The sequence below is a fragment of the Trypanosoma equiperdum genome, assembly GCF_001457755.1.
Source record: "Trypanosoma equiperdum strain OVI genome assembly, contig: ctg_1877, whole genome shotgun sequence".
NCBI classification, from domain to species: Eukaryota; Euglenozoa; class Kinetoplastea; order Trypanosomatida; family Trypanosomatidae; genus Trypanosoma; species Trypanosoma equiperdum.
In genome coordinates, this window is record NW_027123923.1 from 7,792 (window position 1) to 28,017 (window position 20,226).

The 20,226-nt window shown below is 49.2% G+C and overlaps 6 protein-coding genes across 6 annotated transcripts; all 6 read right to left on the minus strand.

The window, feature by feature from the left end:
* Positions 1 to 168: 168 nt before the first annotated feature.
* Positions 169 to 2,211, minus strand: TEOVI_000550400 (Ankyrin repeats (3 copies)/Zinc finger, C3HC4 type (RING finger), putative; the record flags this gene model as incomplete). Its single annotated transcript, XM_067223435.1, has 1 exon — positions 169 to 2,211. The coding sequence occupies one exon, from the start codon at positions 2,209 to 2,211 to the stop codon at positions 169 to 171; it is 2,043 nt and encodes a 680-aa protein (XP_067079536.1).
* An 836-nt stretch (positions 2,212 to 3,047) lies between these two features.
* Positions 3,048 to 7,247, minus strand: TEOVI_000550500 (Vps51/Vps67, putative; the record flags this gene model as incomplete). Its single annotated transcript, XM_067223436.1, has 1 exon — positions 3,048 to 7,247. The coding sequence occupies one exon, from the start codon at positions 7,245 to 7,247 to the stop codon at positions 3,048 to 3,050; it is 4,200 nt and encodes a 1,399-aa protein (XP_067079537.1).
* An 827-nt stretch (positions 7,248 to 8,074) lies between these two features.
* On the minus strand, positions 8,075 to 10,699 carry TEOVI_000550600 (glycosyltransferase (GlcNAc), putative; the record flags this gene model as incomplete). The annotated part of the gene is made up of 1 exon (XM_067223437.1): positions 8,075 to 10,699. The coding sequence occupies one exon, from the start codon at positions 10,697 to 10,699 to the stop codon at positions 8,075 to 8,077; it is 2,625 nt and encodes an 874-aa protein (XP_067079538.1).
* Positions 10,700 to 11,650: 951 nt separating this feature from the next.
* On the minus strand, positions 11,651 to 12,169 carry TEOVI_000550700 (uncharacterized protein; the record flags this gene model as incomplete). Its single annotated transcript, XM_067223438.1, has 1 exon — positions 11,651 to 12,169. One exon carries the CDS (start codon positions 12,167 to 12,169, stop codon positions 11,651 to 11,653), a length of 519 nt encoding a protein of 172 aa, XP_067079539.1.
* Positions 12,170 to 13,470: 1,301 nt separating this feature from the next.
* Positions 13,471 to 15,720, minus strand: TEOVI_000550800 (glycosyltransferase (GlcNAc), putative; the record flags this gene model as incomplete). The annotated part of the gene is made up of 1 exon (XM_067223439.1): positions 13,471 to 15,720. The coding sequence occupies one exon, from the start codon at positions 15,718 to 15,720 to the stop codon at positions 13,471 to 13,473; it is 2,250 nt and encodes a 749-aa protein (XP_067079540.1).
* Positions 15,721 to 16,196: 476 nt separating this feature from the next.
* On the minus strand, positions 16,197 to 18,140 carry TEOVI_000550900 (uncharacterized protein; the record flags this gene model as incomplete). The annotated part of the gene is made up of 1 exon (XM_067223440.1): positions 16,197 to 18,140. The coding sequence occupies one exon, from the start codon at positions 18,138 to 18,140 to the stop codon at positions 16,197 to 16,199; it is 1,944 nt and encodes a 647-aa protein (XP_067079541.1).
* Positions 18,141 to 20,226: the final 2,086 nt, after the last annotated feature.

A 20,226-nucleotide genomic window follows, 5' to 3' on the forward strand; every position in this document is an offset into this window, starting at 1 on the left:
CCGCCGTGCGTGGTTGAAGCACGCGTCCCAATGCAACAACAACAAAGAAGGTGGGAGCGAAATCAGAAGGAAACAGCATTACGCTTCAAAAATACGTCACTGCGCACTTATGTTCACACGAATAAATATGCACACGATCCACTAAATTCACAAACTCCACACGTTTCCTTACGTGTATATTTGCATCGCTTGCTCAACCACCACACGGCATATTGGACACAACATACCATCCATCTGCCTTTCAATGTACGTCACGCTGCATGTACTGCACAGTGCCAAATGCCTGCAAGGAAGCAACAACACATCTTTTTCGGCATCTAAACACGTCACACACTTTGTGGATAACTCTCGCTCCTTTACGTGCGTCTCTGCCGTAGAATGACCATGTGCTCGAACGTGCTGTGATGAACCACTTCCAGCGGCTATTGGCGAGAGAGCAGGAGTAACAGCGCTATTCTCAGAAGGTTCAAAGGACCCGCCCGAACCACTTGCACTGTGAGCTGGTCCCGGGTTCTCTTTGCAGTACTTTACTATCAAATCCGTTGCCTTCTCCTGTACTTCCTTCAGCACCGCTTGCAGCGAGCCATGCGTTGACCAGTCCTGTATGGAAGTAAAGTTGCGCAAATCCAACTTCCCGCTAGTGCTGTCTTCAATGATGGGCTGAAGAGCCCGCCGCTCCGGTGAAGAGTCCAGCGCAGTGGGAAAGTACAACCGTGGGGCGTCGGTAAAATCCCCATTTGGGTCGAATTTTATGCGAAGGGGAAGTTTCATGACAACATCGCCTTCCAGCAGGTCCAACGGCGCTGCTTTGCTGATGCCACCAGAAGTGACGGTTGGCTCATGCAAATCCACTGAGGCAGACGAAAATGGAGAGACTTTGGTGATTGGAAGGTGTCCCTCCGCGGTACAAGTCACGGCATCATACGTAAAAGCATTATCGCAGAACTGCGACAGGGCGCGAAGGACGCGAGTGGTGATCTCTCGCCTGTGAGAGAACGGATAAAACAGTGGTCCACTATTGTTCACCACCTTAGTGGAGTCGTTTGAACGAGTGAGGGGCGCAATCAGAGAAAAGTTCGCCAAAATGACATCCGACACGTATTGTACCAACGACCGCACCTTAGCGTCCGCACTACTTGGGATGATTGCTCCGCTTCTGGGATCGATATATGTGGCGCGGCGGTTAATGGACAGACCGGCGAGCGCCTTGATGTCAATTAACGCACGATACGGTGAACTGCGGACACCGCTGCTGTTATCCAAAACACAACTGCTGGTGAGCGCAGTGCGGTCCTTATCGGAAGTAGATGGATTAACACCAGACTCGCTACCAGATTTGTATCGATCACCTGCGTGCGTCTTTGTCACAACCAATATGACCGGCGTATAGTACATCTCGCCATTATACTTGTAGGGTAACATCCCTTGAGCACGATAGTTTTGACAGGTTTCGTAGAACTTAAACACCCCTTTGTATGCGCGGCGGAGTTCCTGCAAATCGTATGGCAGAGGTTTACTGCGATCAAGATGTCGCGTGTCTCGTGGCATTCCCTCGTACCATTTCTTAACGCGTTGTGCGCTCGGAAGTCCCCCAGGAGATGAAGCCGCTACCGAGTCCACAGCCAACCACTGCTTTTCTCGCTCCAAGAGATCAGAGTAATTAAACTCACCACCGCTCATTGGCGATTGATAAGCGGATGGCCTCAGCTGATCTGCACTTGACACCGGCTGAGTGATGCTCATGAACGGATTGAATGTCTCGGTTGCGGAAGTTAACCCTTGCTTGTCAGGTTGTTCTTCAACCATCTGCAGCATAACTATGCAATTCTGTGCGCTAGGATGTCGCCCCAACTGCTGCCTGGCCAAATCAAGAGGCAGTTGGTTCAACGCGTTGCGCTTAGGCGGAATCCCAAACGATAGCAGAAACGACAAAATATCTTCGTTGCAGTGTTCAGCAGCAACGTGCAGACATGTGTTATCGATGGCTCCACATGGAACACTAATGTCTGCGTTAAATTCAGTGACAAGCATAGCGACTACACTCCCGCGGTCAGCGCAGGTGGCTGTGTAAAGCAGCGTATGCCTAGTGTTTGGGTTTGGAAGGTTAACACGCTCCCGGTTCGATTGCAGCCACGTGCGGAGAGCAGCTACATTTCCTTCCGAGGCATAAATAAACTCCGCAGGGGTTATATATGGATTCCCACTAAACATTATTTTTCTTCCCCCCCTTTACGGCGGTTAAAGGGGGAAGAGCTAATGGCAAAAGGTAACGGGTCTACACAATTTGCCACAACTTCTCTTTTTATCACACCCTCAACAAAATAAGCGTTGGGGTGTGCGTGCGTGTGGCCTTGGACCCTCAACACCAACTTCTACTACTACTACTACTATTGTTCACTTTTTACAGCGATTGAGCACTTCCCAGGTGTAACAAAGCAAACTAAATCTTTTAGTGGCTCGAAACGCTCCCTGTAAAACGGGGAGAATGTGTGTGGATACGTAGAGTTACAACGGTGCCGATATGGCGGCTAAGTTCGGATGAAACAGGTGAATTCGGTTAAAAGTAAAGGAAAAGGAAAAGAAAAAAAACAGGGGGGAAAAAGAGCTCCAGGGTCGGTGGTGGGTATAAAGAACACAAAGAAATATTAGCAAGGAACGTGGTTAAACCATCCCTCAACAACGCAGTGATGTGAAACCCGAAAAAGAGTAAGGTAGGGCAGAAATGCAAGTAAAAAGAGAGAGAAAAAGCATGAACCACCATACCATCCGTCAACCTCACAATGACAGCGCAACGTCAGAACGCGGCTAGTTCAAAGTGACCAAGGGAATGCTCACGCATAAACAACAATAGCAGCAGAACACTGCACTTTTCCGCACGAGCAGTACGCACACGTGTATGTATGTATGTGTGTGTGTGTTTGTGTGTGTGCCGTAAATCAGTGTACGAGACAAACATTCCCTTGCGGCATCCATTTCCTTCAATCGCTCCCAACAAAATATCACGATTCACGTGCTGTCGCATTGGGGCGCGTATTAAACGTGCGCTACTACCACAATGAGCCCATCCACCCCTTCACTTTGCCATCGAAACGGTTCGACGATGTCGGCTTGGAGGGACTCCCAAGTGCACTACCAACCAGTGCTCCAGTGCCCCTTTGAAGGGATGTCGCGCTCAACCCACCAATAATACCACTATCGCCTCTCACGCCCACAGCGACGCTACTACTCTTGTTAAAAGCAAACACGGCCGTCTTGGTTACACCACCATCCACGATATCTGATCCCAATACCTTCGACGGTGTGAATATCAACGGCAGTAGAGGAAAACGGGGCTTCTCTTTTGTGATGCTAATGTCGCCGGCAACAGTCCGCTCCCCTTTCAGGGATGTCCGGCTGTCACCAGTTCCCTTTGCAGTCCAAACTTCCTCCAGAGCTTTGGGGTTCCATGAGCCAAAAGAGAGAGCCGTCACGCGAAGCAAGCGGTCGCTTGCTTGCAGAAGTAGCGGTGAAATGACTAACCAAGAAGTGGGGTTTACCCAACCTTCAATTGTGCGGAGAACGGCGGTAATGGACGGCGTCGGTGCCCGACTGTTGCCGTCGATGGAGAATAAACCTGAAATGTATAATGAATCAAAATAAACTTGAAACAGCAGTTCGTCGTTATCACCAGCACTATCGCCACTCTTACCGGCATTTCCGCTTCTATTTACCGCCGCTATCTCTCTTATCCACGGAAGAACCGCGTTAAGCAGTGCTGACGAGGTTCCGTCAAGTAACTCATTTATGACCATCGGCAGCACCGTGGCACGTAGACGCTTGTTGACACCATTCTTGAACAACATATGCTGTACCTGGAAAATAAGTTCATTCACATGCGGGGTGACATGTGTCGGGTGCTTAGTAACTTTCTGTGACTCACATTGTACCCCATCAGGTGTGCTGCAGCTCCAGCAAGTTGCGTACTCGAGCATGAGCTGTTGTCCGTTGATACAAGATGTCCTCTTGTTGGGATCGAGGGTTGTAGCAGAGGAGTTCAGCGGCGTCTTTGATCTCGCGAAGAGATGCTCGGGCGCGAAAGCGCGGCGGTAGGCATGACGCACACCATCCTCCCACTCGCTGCGTAACAATTTCACCCACGGCGTATGACATGTTACAATGGCCTCACGTAGTTCCATGGGGAGTGTGCTCGCTACATTTCGTGGGGCTGCAACTTCCAGCACCTGCAAGAGCACCTCCACCAGCATGGAAATGCGGTTGAGTGCTGCCATCACCGTCACCTTCGCCTCAAAGCAGTTGCCTTCCACATTCAGCTCCTCCCACTTCTGAAGTTGCCCCGTGTGGTGCTTTAACAGCTTACGCACCTGTTGCAGGATATTTGTAAACCACTCCCCTACGAGAACAGAGAGTGTGGGGTGCGAGTCAGACCAGGTTCGCTCCACCTCAAAGATACGTTGCAACATGGAATACAGCGAGCCGAACTTCAGAGCAGCCGAGGAATCATCATCGACAGCATCGGTGACGCCCTTTTCTGATTTGTCACTTGCTTTCTCCATAGCCACTGTCCTTTCCTCCTCTCCTTCATCAACGGAGAACAAATTATCATCACTTCCTGCATCTGTCTCCACGGTTTGCATCACCCATCCACCCTTGTCTTTATTTACGTTCCCACCGGATGCCCGACAGCCCGCCTTAGAGCTAAGATTGGCCGGCAATCTTCCCTCCTTTGGGGTTGTTTTCGATTTTATTGCAGTGCACTGCATAATACCCCGAGCCAACGCGGCATTCAAATTCTCGCCCTTCTCCGCTGAAGCCACATTTCGTTTATTTTCATCGCCACCCCCAAAAGAGGAGCACGGGACCATGCACGTCATTTGGTCGGTGTGAAGCAGCCCAAAGGATGTACTTTCGCTGAAGAAGATGGACCGCTGAAGGACTTTCTGGGCAAATGTTGTCACGCTGGGCGGTCCCTCTTGTTTCTGCTGTTGGGGTGGCTGCTCTTCGGCGGAGGCGACAACGGTGCTTTTATATCCTTTCCCCTCACTTATATGCTTCAGTATAGCGCCGCAAACTCTATCTGCCCTCTTCAATGCCGCTCCAACAGTCTTCAGGAGTGCAGACTCCGTCGCCTGACGAACCGCTTCCCCCCACTTGCGTGCGTCAAACAAGTTAACAGCAGCACCCCCAGAAACAGTTAAGTTACTTCCCTCCTGCGCAGATGAGAGCAACATATCCTGAAGCATTTTCCCCTGCTGGCGAGCAAGGTGCTGTTGAAGTGAAATCGTGCGCGGGTCGTTTAGCAGCCCGGCACCAGACACATGCAACAGCAACTGGAGCGCCAGCTCCTGTACAGCTCGCAGTTGGTGTCCCACCTTGCTAAAAACCGCTGTCTCATCACCGCTAACCCCGCTGCACTTCGCAATCTTTTCATTTGAAGAGAAGGAAGAGAATCCCCACTGCAATGGAAGAGGATCCAAGATCTGCATCCCGCAAACCTGCCGCATCACTTCGCAGAGATATAGTGTTCGGTGTCGAGACCGTCGCTCACCGTCTTGGTTCAATCCCACCATGGAAGAAGAGGCATCCAGTGACCCACATTTGGAATCCCCATCCTTTTTCTCACTATCATCTGTTGCCGAGGCAATTGACCCGCCGCGTTGCGACGCTGAAAGCGCTTCCCGCGCGAGACTCCCACTCATCCTAACAGACTTAGCGCGTCCTGTTCCGGAGGTCTCGTTATCTCCCTCTGTGTTTGACTCCTGGGAAGTAAGCTTTGAACGAAGCGCAAGAAGCCCCTGCAGTGCGTATCGCCGCCGCTGAGAATCCACGTAGGCGTCCAACTCCCCCGCAGAAACCTCGTCAGGTTGCTCTCCACCACGGGAACCGTTCGTTCCCCTTCCTTCCCTCGCTGGACCACTCGGTGAGTACAGCACAGAAGCAACGTATAGGACAAGATGGGAGAAGAGGTGTTGTGCGCGCTGTACGATGTGCAGTGCCACGGTAGCTTCGCTTACGACCAACCGTGCGTTGACCTTTGCTTCAGTGCTGCTGTTTGCATCCTTCGCCAAAGCGGGGACCCTTGGGGCACTTGTTCCCTCGCTTCTTAAGTAAGGCGGAAGCTCCAGGGCTGCCCGCAGCCACTCCATTCTGCGAAGTGGGCGTAAACTTCTTCCATCGTCAGTGTTAGTGTCTACAGCCGCTGCCTGCGTAAATGACGTTCCCTTCAGTGCAGCCACGACGTGGTCAAGGTCAGTCTTAATCATATCGTGAATCGTATCGATAAGGAGTAACAGTGCGTCATTCACTGTTGCGTGCGAAAGCACTCCTAAGGCTTTGTGGACCTCCGTCATGTGAGCCAGTGCTCGTGATAAATCACTTTTCCAACCTGTTGCCCTACCCATGAATTCAACACCACCTGATGATGTAAACATGTTTGTGGACGATGTCAAGGATAAGTCCCCACCACCGCTATCATTTCGATTGGCGTTAGCCACACTCAAAGCGCTTTGTGCGGCCTGTTCTGCATCTTCCCGAAGCAGCCCACGCACTGCACGTTTGAGACGATGTTCATAGGACTCAACAGCCAGCTTTTCATGAGGCTGTTTCCGTTCCCTTCTTATCTGCAAGAGCAGCGCAGCGGCGTCATAAAGCTTACGGGCACCCAACAATCCCTCCAGAGCCGCGCACTGCTGAGTGTAAATTAACACGTCTCGTTGTCTATCATCTGCCCCCTCACGCCCCCCTCTTGGCGTTTCTTCACACACACCCTTCAAAGTCGCGGTTGCCTCATGAGGCAACGGGGACCTCACCACCTCGGAAACCGGTGGCGAAGCACTGCTTGAGTGTCCCATATGTCGACTCGTTTGAGTTTTCCCTTCTCCCACATTCTTCGCGCGCGGACTTTTACCTCCATGGGGGGATATGGTCCGCAAAACGGGTGACGAGACCCCCCTTGGGCTCTGCGGCATTGTCAGACGCGACTGTGAATATTGATTCTCCAACTGTTGCTGTTTTTTCTCCTCCTGCATTTGCTTTTGCAGACGCAGCAACTTCCTGCATGCCTGTTCTACGACGACCACCTGGTCACAAGCGGCAACGAGGCCCCGGTAGCTTTGGCCGACAAGTTGTTTGAGTCTCTCATCACTTTCTTGAATGCCTGGTGTTATACGGCTCAGGTAGTCGCGGGCCTGATCCACGCTATTGTTGGTGAAAATGCGTCGCACTTCCTGAATGGCTTCCTCCGATGACATGGCGTGCCGAAAAGCGTGTTGAAAATTTCCTAAGCAACGTTCCCTACGGTTGTCTTGCCTCTTGCGTACTGTTCTTTTCAAACAAAAGAGAAGGACGGCGCCAGCGAAATATGGCCGATGGTGGAGTATTCCCTCGTTTTCTTCCCTTTTAAACTTGTTGATTTAACTCCCTTTTCTCCCGCAGCACCCGGTACGGGGACTATCAGCGACTGTGTTCCTTTGGTCCCCTGCACGGTGTAAGGCCTCCTCTCAGCACTCCCGTTGCAAATCAGAAGCGAAAAGAGGTATGAAGAGGGTTGCAGTAAGTGATAATAAAGGAATAAGACAGCTAACACGTAAACGGAAGCACGTAGGGGAAGGGAGGAGGTGGGGGAATGAAATCGATGCACGGGTTCCATTTCGATAGAATTGCGAGAGGAAGTGTTATAGGGTAAAGAAAACAGGCTCTCTTTCAGAGAAAATGCCTGCAAAGGCCACTACGTGTAAAACATGAGAGCGGTGGAAAAACATTAAAAAAAAATCTTTGACGCAACAGCTGGACTTTTGGTTGCGCTATAAAATATCATACAACCGTGCTGACACCAGCTGGCACGAAGAAATAATAGTATATGGAAACAAAGGAAGAAGAACCTGGCATGAGCACACACATGCACACGCATAGACACAGAATAGTACTTAAAAACAATAGAAGTATGGTTAAACAATGAGTGTATGCTTTTATAACTTCTATGCCTTGCGTGACCAGCATTGGTTTGCTAAGCATAAAAAAGAAATGGCATAGTTATCGACAATAAAAACACCACATATCTATATTCATCGTTACGCAGCTACAATCCACTGCACACTTCTCCACAGTGGTACCATTTCCAAGGGCTTTTGGCATTCTTTTGCACACAGCCGAAATCATCTTCTTGAGTGCATATCATTCTGCCACTGCGACTTGAGCGCAACCCAACATGCTGAAGAAACGACTCGCGAGAGCGGCGGGATCCGAGTCCATATTTCTCCACGTGTTTAAGCGCCGCTTCCCCGTCACTTCTCAACCCCCGCGCAGCGTTGGATTGGCCAAATAGCACAAAGTTCAAGCGCACCAAACCCCGCAATCGCGCATCCCTCACTTTAGAGGACATGTTTGCGACTTTGTTATTACCGCTTGTTCCATTCCCGGCACCTTTTGCGTGGACGACAGCTGCAAAAGCAATGGGCTCAGTCGGGGCGTAAAAATCCCAGCCGTGCGTCCACAACCGCCCCGCAAGTAAAACGGCCTCTTCATCTGGTGTCAGGAAACCCATGTACGGGTCCAGTGGAACGTGATTCCCAGCATTGCCACTGCTACTATTATTGTGGCTATTTTGGTGGTCTGCTGCGTCATGCGAGAAATCAAAGAAGGCACCTGCGCGAGTGAAAAGGAAATCTGTGCTTAACCACGGTTGCGAAAGTGACGAAGGAAAGCTTTCCTGTCGCCTGCTTCCAAGGCACACCGCATCATTCTTCTCATTACACCAATGGATGGGTAGAGGCTCCATATACCGCCGATCGCGCAGGACATATGTGAGGCGGCGCCTGGACTCATATCTCAATTTGAATTTTGCTCCCTCTCCCCCCGACACAGTGGCGCTAACGTCCTCCCCATTTTCCACGTTGCCACAACCACTGCTGCCGCCGTCGCTTTTCGCATCGCACACTTTCCGGCAACCTTCTTCGCTGTGCTGCATCTTTACTGCCACACCACATACGTAGGAGGTGGTGTTTTGTTCACTCATACTTGTCAGCAGTTTCTTACGAAGTGGTTCACGCAATTTCTTCATCCAATACAATTGGGCACTATTTGGCATCCGGGTTCTCACATTTGGGATCGAGGCTCCGTTTCGCGGGTAGTTGAGAGGTTCTGCTCCAGAGGTTGCTTCACCGCCATCTTCCTCTGTGGGAAGTCGGAAAAGGAACTCCACAACATCTTCACTCCCGAATCCTCTGGCGCCTTCCGCAGCACTTTCGCCGTTTCCATCCCCCTTCTCTTTGTCCTCCATTCCATCGGAACTGTGTAAACGCAGTCCTTCAAGATCGTACAGAGCAGATCCACTCCTTTTCTTTGAAGGATTTCTCTCGTGAGCTACGTTGAAGTAATCTTCCGTCCCTCCCCTTTCCTTTCCACGTTGGTCATCACGGAATTGTTGATCCCCATGATCCTTAACCCCTTCATGTCTGTGACCTTCATTGCTTACGTGGCGGACCACAACTTCTTCCCATGCGCGATGCACCACATCTCGCTGTATGATGTTTGCCATCTGCGAGAGTATAGGCCGTCGTGACGGGAGCCTTAGTAGCATGAGCCGCGCTGTCACATCCCATGAGGGCACTAACAACACGCCTGCATTAAGAAACATCACGTATGTTTCGCCGCGATACAGGGCGAGCGTTGCATACCGCTGGGAGGCAATGGAGGTAAAGTCACTGAGCCCTCCACTTGCATCACTCCCACTTGAAGCATCCCCATCCCTGTAACCAGCATGCTCGTAGTCGTCCTCAGCTCTTCGACTGCGTGGATTTTCTTTTTTTTCACTCACCTTGACGTTACCTTCGCCTCCACCCATATTGCTTCCTTTGCTGTGCCTTCGTGACTTAGCCGACACACGCAGTTGCCGCAGCCGTATGTTGTCCCGTGGACAGAATCCATACCGTTCGGCGCACGTGTGAGACTGATAAGCAACAGGAATACATGGAGACGATGGTGGGAAAGGCCACCGGGACGAGTTGTGACCTCCGCGCCCACCCGATTCCTCAGCCGTCATTACGTCGGGGAGGAACTCAACGATACCGGTGAAAATAGCAACTGACCAAAGTGCCGATTCATATAAGTTGTGAACTGTCATAGCACACACACTCTCTAGAGAAACAGACCTTCTCATACGAACCAGTGGCGTTTCATGGTGCAGAAGACCAACGAAGATACTACCCTCGAGCCCGTAGCCGCGGCGTGCGACATGAGTTGGACTCCAGTACGTGTCGGAATGTGTGACATTCTTTATGGAGCCATTGTCCAACCTCTTTTCTAACTCATTGTTGAACTTAGGAAGCTGCGTTTCATAGTATTCCAGCAAAATGGCCGCGGGCGTTGCATTCGGGGGCAAACCAAACATATCCGTGGCTCCTCCAGCTGCCGCTACTGATGCAGGCATTCCATCAGTTTCCTGGTCCACGAATGCCGTCAATACTGACAGAAGTTTCGTGGTAAATGAAAAAACCGCTGGCGAGGCCCGCAAGTTTCCGACCCCTGGCAAACCACCCCGAACAGCATGGCTTCCTTCACCAATGTGGCCACCTCTCATTCTGTTTTTACGCTCGCGCGACATATTATTCCATAACAAGAAGGTAACCATGACTAAGGCTGGGAGCACCATATACATCGGGACGGTTATGCAACGCCGGCCCCGACGCCGTGTTTCTGAGCGCATGGGTTCGGCTACACTGTTTGAGGCGCTGCGAATTTTTGTGACGCGCTCCACCGAGCTTACGTCTCGGATTCTCGAGAACCCTTTCTTGCTATGCGCGCGCAGATCCTAGAACTAGGTAAATGAAATGGAAAATAATAATAATAATAATAAAAAACGGGAGAAGAAGGTACGACCAAAGGAACAAGAAGGTAAGGAAAGTAAATGGAAAGCCGTTCGGCCGCAAAACAAGCCTAACACAATTTGGAGGCAGGAAATGATGAAATGCACAAGAAACAGTAGAAGTAAGTGCATCTGGGAGTTATAAATTGGATCATGACGACTTTTCTTTCTTTTCTACCATCTTACAGATACATGGGAAACACTATCCTAGAGCAGACGTAAAGCCTCGGCGTGTTGGCTCATCTACCCTAAGAACTCTTCATTTCCCCTCTCTCTGTTCCGTGTGCACTTCGCCCCATGTCTTTAAAATCAGGAGAGGATCTGGGCTAGTTCCACGGCATTCATTTCCTTCCCTTTTCGTTATCCTCACTTCGTTCGGCGCATATGCACCTTCTTGACATTCTTCACTAACTATCGGCGCCTCCCCTAAACCACATCACCCTCACAAATGGAAGGAATGCACAACTCACCCTTCAATGCTTTCTATCCGGCAACTCAAATTGTGTTTCGCCCCCCCAAATCGGTAAAAGGAAGAAAAGAGTTGGCTCAAACACTCACAAGAAGGAAAGAAAAAAAAGGCGATGATTAGAATCCTCTCCCCACTCAAAGACTTAACCACGCAAAACGGGGGGAACCGGTCAGGAGGACATAACAAAGAAGTCCACACAGTCAAGGGGAAAAGTGCAAGGAGAGAGAAAGAGAGCAGCGCATGAAGGTCGGGGAGGGCCGGGCCGCTTCCACACTGAAAGTCGACACGTGACGAATCGGGCGAAAAGCAAAAAAGTACCGGAACTATCGACGGCCACCCTTACGCTTTTTATTGCCGCCACCATGCTGCTGCTGCTGCTGCTGCTTCTGCGAGGTATTGCCTTTACCACCACCACTTTCTGCCGACTTCCCTCCAGATTTGTTGCCACCAGCAGGGACCGTACCATCAGTTTCCTTTCCAGAGGACTTCTGCCGTGGAGATGCGGCATTTATGTTAGGAACCCCCGTTCCTCCTCCTCCTCCTCCGGTGGCCGCTGAAGGCGGTGGGGCTGTGAGGGAGACGGTGCAGCGGGAGACGAAGTCATGGACGATTTCCTCCACAATTTTGAGCTCCCCCTGATTTTTCACACGTGTTGTGAGGGTTGTGCGACCATCGGTGGACTTCAAAACAAACGTCTTGCGTCCGCTCGAAGGCCGCACACGCAACATCAAACGCGACTTCTTCACGCCGCTCAGCTCAACCATACGGCGTGTAGCCTTGGCGAAGTCCTTCAGCGGCAGATTAACCATTTCCCCTTCCCGTGGTTGACTCTTCACCACCATCCAATCCAAAAAAAAAGAGAAAAAAGAAAAGGAGATAAAGGAGATAAAGAAAAGTTGTAAGTGGTAAACGTCAAGGGCAGAAGCAGTCAGCGAATGTGAAAACGTGGTGTCAATCGTACACACAGCGCATCTTCTTTCCACTTTTTTCCTCTACTCACAGGTCACTCTCGAAATTTCCCTCCCCCAAACGTCCCGGGTACGCACAAAACGTGATACGGTGTAAAGCATGTGGGATCAGATTGTTCGCGAAATCGTGTTTGCATTTAAATACACACACACACATATAAATATAAATATAAATATATATATATACAAGCATATATATTCGTTCGCAAAGTGTGCGTGCGCGTGTGGAAACTCCTTGTTGCTGAGGCCCTCGTGTGTCTGCCCAGTATAACTTCTGTAACCATTCAAATGAAAAGGAGGTGCACGAAATGACTATGGGTGACGGTGCGAAGACAGGTATCCGGCAACTGTTGTTGTGATTTTGCTGAGGCAGCAAAGTTTCCCGGTTCCATCCCTTTCATTCACCGGACTACTATTGCAGTAGGATAAAATATACAGTCAACTTCATAGCGTCCCACGCCAAGTAAATGAAATGATGAGGTGAAGGCCAGCGACTTCACAATGAGGCATAGACGACTGATTGTAGGAGAATACGAATAACAGCACAGCGGCTATTAAATATAAAAGGGAATAACTTTTTTTTTTTGAATTTGGGGGATAAATATAACACAATAAAACGCTTTTCAACACACCGACAAACTGCACCCAAATGCAAGCATGCATACGGTACGAAGAGAGGGTTTCCATCTCGACTGGACTCCTGACCCGTTGTGCTAACGGTTTTCAATCCTTTTCGCCTCTTTTATTCATTCATTCATTCGTCTCCTCTCCGATGCCTGTGTTTAGGATGAGTTACGCGGCACTCCTGCGTGTCAATAGGACGAACTGGAGCTGCAACACAAATTATGGGATCAATGGCCACCGCAATGATTAAAAGGGGGACGAAGGCAAAGCAAAACAAAACAACAAAACGAGCTGCAAGAAGAAATAAACGCCGCAAACAAGTTCAAACAATGTCCCTCAAACTTGTCTTCACCTTCACAACGGTTGTGGACAACTTTGTGTTCGAGCAAAGTGACAGGGAGCGAGCAGCTTCAAAAGTTAAAAAGAAAAAACTAAACTAATGGGTTTAGGAAAGTTGCACACAAAGGTAAAGTTCGATAAGCGTAAAATGGCGTAAACGATGAACAATGAAGCGTAGAGATGGAGGAGGAGTCCACCCTAATGGGACCACATTAAATCTTACCTTTGCCACACCATCGGCCATCGAATGTGTAGCGCACAGGATCCAATCCAGCGAATCGGTACCAGTTCTCCACCGTTCGCACTCGTCCCATACCGTAGCGATCCACGTCGATTGTCACCGCCGGATCTGTCGTATTTACCGGGACTTTTGGTACCGTCTGCCCCTTTTCTCGTGTCTGTAGCAGACACTGGATGCGCTCCCTCGATCGCAAACGCAAACTGGACCAAAGAGGGTTGTTATTCCACACCTTCGGCTGATCATTACGGGTGTACACATGATAACAGATAGTACGGTTGGGGGAGTGGATATCATAGCCATGAGTCCACAGCCGCACGGAATACAACACTTCTTCACCATCGAAGGTATTGGGGAGATGAGGATCGAGGGGAACCTCACGCATAATAGAACCTCTAGCGAAGAGAAACCCACCCGCTGCCCATGGCTGTGGCAGCGGTCGACTGACATCCGCGTCTGGTTTGCGACCGAAACCCTTAGCGGCATAGCGCAAAACCCGCCCTTGGTGGGAGAATTTGTTAACATTTTCTTCATTAACAAGAATGCCTCCTAGCCGAACATATCCATCTGATTCAATAAATGAAGCACGACAAAGGTAAACAGTGGTGGTCCGTTCATATGTAAAATTTGAGAGCTCCTTTTCAAATCCCTCAGGGTAGTGGGAAAGAACAATCCGTGGGTGGCGTAAGTACATATGCATAGCAACTACACGTGAGTCCCAGCCATAAACGAAACGTGTGTGCGAATCCAGTATAAGAACATAGTCCTCTCCACGGTACAGCAGCATCGTCATGTAACGACCATACGTTGGCCCTCGGGCTGCATCAGGTGCAATGTGCCTTAACCTAATGTTGTCCATTGGGAAACACAACACATCACTGAAGGCAGCCCTTGCACTTGCCGTGTCGGATGCAATAGCGGCAGAAGGACAAAGTGTGGGCTGAAACAAATCATATGACAGACACGGCGGGTCTGACTTGTTGTGTTGCTCTGCTATACCAACGTACGTACGAAACATGTTTGTCGCGCGGTGCACCACCTGCTGCAACGTCGAGTGGCACTCCACGTCTCGAAAACTCGCTACACTCACAAATATGGAGGCTGTATGAGAAGGCGAGAAGGATACGGCGTGCTCTTTAATTTCAGGATTCTCAGGACTGCTCCCGCTATGGTTAGACACTTGCGCACCTTCGTATGATTGCTGCAATGACGACTCGAATGGTTCCATCTCTTCTCCATAGTAATCAAGTGCCATGGTATCGAACCATGCAGCGACCGTGCTAATAGTATCAGGAGAAAAGGATTGCATCCGGTGAAAACGCCGTAGTGGGTAATAAAACCGGCCCTCCATTACTGAGGGAGCTGAAATTCTCTTCCGCCTCCACCACAGACGATCGGCAGACGATATGGAACGCGTGGGTTCCTCCTTAGCGAAGAAGGAGAGAAGTTGCAGGTAGAGAATATCATCAAATGGCTCAAAGGCCTCTACTTCCCCCCTTTCGATATCGTGGCTCCCCGTACTGTCAATGCGCTGTGAGCGATCGTCGTTACTTGCACCAAACTTTTCCTTAACAAAAAATGCAGCACGATCTAATCCAACGTCTGGGTCCAGCGTCATGATGTCTTGTATTGTCTCCCGTAAGTCGGCCAGCACCTCCGCGAAACTACGTTGAGACAGCGAGGTACCGTTGGAGACCCGCGGTTTCTCACTTGCATATTTGGACTTTCCCTGTGGTACCCCGGAGTCACCAACATTACCGTTATCACCGGCATTCTCATCATCGCCATGGGTGCTCTTCGAGACGCGTGCTTCCATTGACCGTTGATACGTCGATAAAAATTCCAGTAACGCCGTCGCTTCACGATCGGAACCAGTTCGCATTATTGTGTCGTACAACCTGCGTATCTCGAGAAGGGCAGATTTGTCAGGGTCCTCCACAATGTGCGTTTTTGAAGAGAATGCATCAATTGTTGACCACCCGTCACTTCTTAAGAGGATACACAAAAGCACCACGAACAATACTATGAACAGCAGTATGAGCAGAGCGACAACAAAAAGTAAAGCATAAAGCAATGGACTCTCATTGTTGCGTTTCGTGAAGTCCCCAACGGCATCATTGACACCCCTGAAGCTCCGGGCTAAGACACGGAGGCGACCAGGTTTTTGGGCCGGTGGCAGACGCAACTGATTTTGCCGCCTTGCACCACGCGAGGCATAATGCATATCTTCAAAAGTAATGGGTTATTTTTTCCCCTTAATTCTCTTTTGCCTTCCTCCTTTTTCACGCGCTTGTTTGTCAGTATAGCCCGTAGAGAAGTGTTGATTTGTTCTTTTTGACGCCGCTGGAGGGACAACTGCGCTTCGCAGCTTCCACGGGTCGGGGTGATAAAAATAAAAATGTTTTTTTTTTTGGACGCTTCACGCAAAGGAGTGATCAAAAAAAAAGTATGGGATAAAAAAGTTACGGAGTGAAGAGCTGTATTGGTTTTAGGTGTCAAGTGGTCAGAAGAAAAAGTGCGTGCTGCTATGATGATTTAAAACCACTTAGAACGCACCAAATGTACCCGAAGACATGTATCGCTGCAGCCGACTAGTGACCGACTATGTATAACTTTGTAGTGTTAAGCGGGGCGGAGAGTACCCCCAACAAACCAAAAATTGTGAAAAAAAAACGGCAGTTCCCTGGCAGTTCCGATGATTCACCTTCCCGCGAGAAGTGCACGGCTGCGCAGCCGCTTCATGCGCATGCCTGACGTCAACGAGTTCCTCAGCATTTCGTGCTCAACACCTGACAACTCCAATGCCCGCAGAACTCGCGCTGCGTCATTTTCGTGCAACCCTTCACCCAACTCACACGCCCGTTCACCCAGTAATAAGTAAAAGTTTGTTTGCCCTTCCTGTCCTACACTACAGATACGACTCGGTGGGAATTTTGCGCCAATCGATTCGACATGCCGTGTTAAGTCGCCATGGTACTTAAGCGTGGCGTAAGCAAGCAACACGCAACTCAGTTGGTGGCCTGAGAGTTCGTCAGCACGCAAAGCGCACACAGTGGCGGCGCTCACAAGTACAGTCAGTGCTTCCATGGTGGTAATTTTATAGTACACGATAGCGCTGCAAAGAACGGCAAGTTCTTTCACACTGAAAGGCAACCTTTCTGGTAGTTGCGTGCCATTGGCATATTCAGAATAAGTCTGTTCCCTCCTTGATGTGCTGTGGTTAGAGGAGCCCGTACTGCTGGAAGAGACGGGGTGGGCAAAACATGCGAGAAGTGTCTGCGTGTATCCCTTTCCCACACCAAAAGGAATACGCAGTTCAGAAACGGGTGGGAGTGATGACACCGAAGTGTACGAGTGCCGTTGTGAGGGTGAAAGCACAGGGGTCGAACAGACAGAGTGCATACACCACGATACGACACGAACTGCCCGAACGGATCCCAGTTCGCGTAACGACCCCAATTTCGACGAAATACCGCGTGCGGACGATGTAGCGCCGTTACCTTCGCCATACAACTGTCGAACGCAGAACTCCTCCACGGACATGGGGGTTCCCGCGCTATTACACAACTGCAGTGTGTCCTCGGATGGCAGCGAAAGCATGACGCGCAAAAGTTTGAAGTAGTGGACTGGGTGAAAAGTTCCCTGCCGTGGTTCTGAGGACGAGGAGTAATGCGCTTTTGCGTCCCCACAAGAGCGTCTCACAAATGCAGAACTTCCTTCACCCATGCTTTGTATAAACAATGCCCGGACTGCCTGCCTTACGACATAACCATGTGCAGTCATGGGCGTGTTACCGACCACTGTCACGATCCGACTGACGAGGTCAAGGAACTCCAACACGCAACTCTTCGGGACTTGTAGAAAGTGCGACGTAGTCAGCCGGCACGTGGCATCGCGTAGTTGGTGTAACCTTTGAAATCGCACGGCCTCAGACAACATCATTCGTCCACCATTATCGTGCCCCCCACGACTTGCTCCATCACCGTCTTGATTTGGGCCATCACAACCGTCCTGAGCAGTTGCATGCCGCACCGCAGAGGCCCGAAGGGCGGCGAACACGTCACGGAGAGTTGACAGGGCCTGCCTGTACTCTTCACCCAACTGATTTTCTTTTGTAACTCTTATGCGCCGCTTAGCGCGCAATTGAAGGGAATGAAGGTCACGCTTACCACGTAAGTGAGGGTCATCAGCGTTCCTTCGTCCGTGACACTGTTGGTTTTCCCTGGAATTCCCGGTTTGGGCTCGACCAAACGAGTTGCTGGGTTGCATACCACGTGCTGAGCCGCTATTTGTTTTCATCCCTTCCCTTCCACTTTGCCCATTCGCATCAGAGTTGCCACTCCCTTCCAGTGCGCATGGGACCGGTCGTACCTCAATGAGGTCTAACACATGACGTTTCTGTGCCGCGTTCACTTCGTTTTCTTCCCCTTGGCATTGTTGTCGCTGCTTTTGTTTTGTACAATCATTTGGATCGCAACCTGTGAAAGGGGCACTCTCCCGACGGATGAACTCCTGGAACTTTAAACGGCGCTGTTGATCCGCTGCATGGTGGAGACGCTGTTGGCTAACACTAAACGGTGAGAAAAGCCCATTGGAGGAGCAGTAAAATCCTCGTCGAAGGATGCTGCGACGGTGCACTACCATGTGCCTTCTCTCTGTTTTTTCTTCTGCCTCCTTCGCTTTATGAGGGTCGCCGTACAAACGTATCCAAAATGTGTATATCCTTTTGAATATAAGTGAAAAACAGAAGGGACTGTGTAGATCATCAACCGTTTCTGAAGGTAGGTGCAGAACAGTCAAGCGTTGTGCACATCCGGTCTTCACACACATGCACATACACGTGTGTTTATTTATTTATTTTTACATGAAAATGTATTCGTATGTACACCAACACGGCTAAAAGTAAGCGTGTCCGTGCGTGCGCGAAGCGGGACAGTATTCGGAATTACTAGCATAAAATATGCCTGTAGCACGCACCCGTACACGTACAGAAGCTATAGAGCACCACTCTGAGGTAATTGCAAAAAAAAAATTCCTTTACCCCAAGCCATCTGTTGTGTGAGGGCAGTGGCCAATTGTTTGAGAGAGCCATTTATTTCCGTTTCCATCAATCCAGTCGCCGTTAACGCAGTCCACCCCATTTTGAATCAACCTTCCCTTTTTCTTTCTTTCATTCATCCATCCGACCTCCACCTTCCTTTTTTTTTTTCCGGTCATTCCCCTTCCCATTTCATCCTTTCCTCATTTTGTTCACCTTCACCTTCCACTTGCACTTAACCCCTTTCCACCCAACAGGGCATTTTGTGCTCACCGTACCTAAATGTGGGGAAATTATATATTCGAACGAAAGGAGAAAAACAACATGGCCTTCGCTCCCGAAACAAACACATTTGTGAGTGCACACAAACACACATGGTATGTATGTATGTATGTATACGTGTTCGTGTTTATATTATTCTTCCTTTGTTTTGAGGCATGAAATTGCCCTAGGGAAGTGAACTGAACTCATTATTTCCCCCCTTCCTTCCCCTTTCATCGTATATATATATATATATATATTTTCACACGCGAACACGCCCTCATCTCCTTTTCCTCCTCCTCCTTCTCTCTTTTTTTTTCTTCTGCGGTTTCAGTTCATTTTCCTTCTGAACGTAAATTTACGACCATCCTTTTATTTTTTCTTTTCAGGTGCGGTCGCAAGCGATAACTACTGCGCTCACAGGCAAGTACACTCAACTACATGATAATGATGATAGACGTGACTGGTTATTGGCAAGACCGTATATTTAGGTTGGCGGAATATCATTGGATGGTGAAAAGGAAAAAAAAAGGGTGCGTTTAGGGGGAAAAACAAAAAACGTGCGCAGTATGCTAACAGATACAATTAAAAGAAATTTCAACAAACAAAAGGTACCTGAATGTGTAGGGCACCAGTCCGTCTGTGTGAGAAGAAATTAACTGTTCATACTCCATTCTTTTCTTTTTTCTTTGCCTCTTTTTCTTCTTTTCTCATCACTCCTTAACTTCAATTGCACAACTTTCATCACCGCTGCATCTCCTCCACATATTGAGCTTTTGGCACAAGTTCCTGTTCTTATTTCTAAATCCATTTCACGCAATACAACAATGAGACGTGCCATGGCAAAGTAATAAAAGAAATGATCACACATTTGAATAACGGCGGAAAGCGCATGAGACAAAAGAGGTAATCAACAAAACAAAACTGACACAAGCGTGCCAGTCACCAAAAAAGAACAACAACAACAACAACAACAAGAAAATCAAGGTAAGAATGGTGCAGCAATGAGGGCAAAAGAAAAAAAAAAGAGACAAAAAATATGATTGTTGCCGTTTCTCCTCTTTCCCTTCTTCTGTTTGCTGCGGTTCCGCCTCCTTCCTTTTTGCTTTTACTTGCATTTGACACCCTCAGTGGAAGGCATGAGGGGTAAAAAGGAATTGCTTATACATATTAGACATGTTAACATGTGGACAAACACTGAAAGAAAAAAAAAAGAACAGGGCTCGGAAAATAACGAAAAACACACACCAGTCGAAGAAGATGATAGCGGCATATATATATATGTATATAAATAAATATTTATTTACATTTATTTATATATGTGTGTATTTCCTGACCCCCTTGGAAAAGAAAGAAATCTGCCAGGTTCGGCTACAGAAGAACTACCGTGACGTTCCGGAACGTTACGGGGAACAGAGGGATAATAATAAT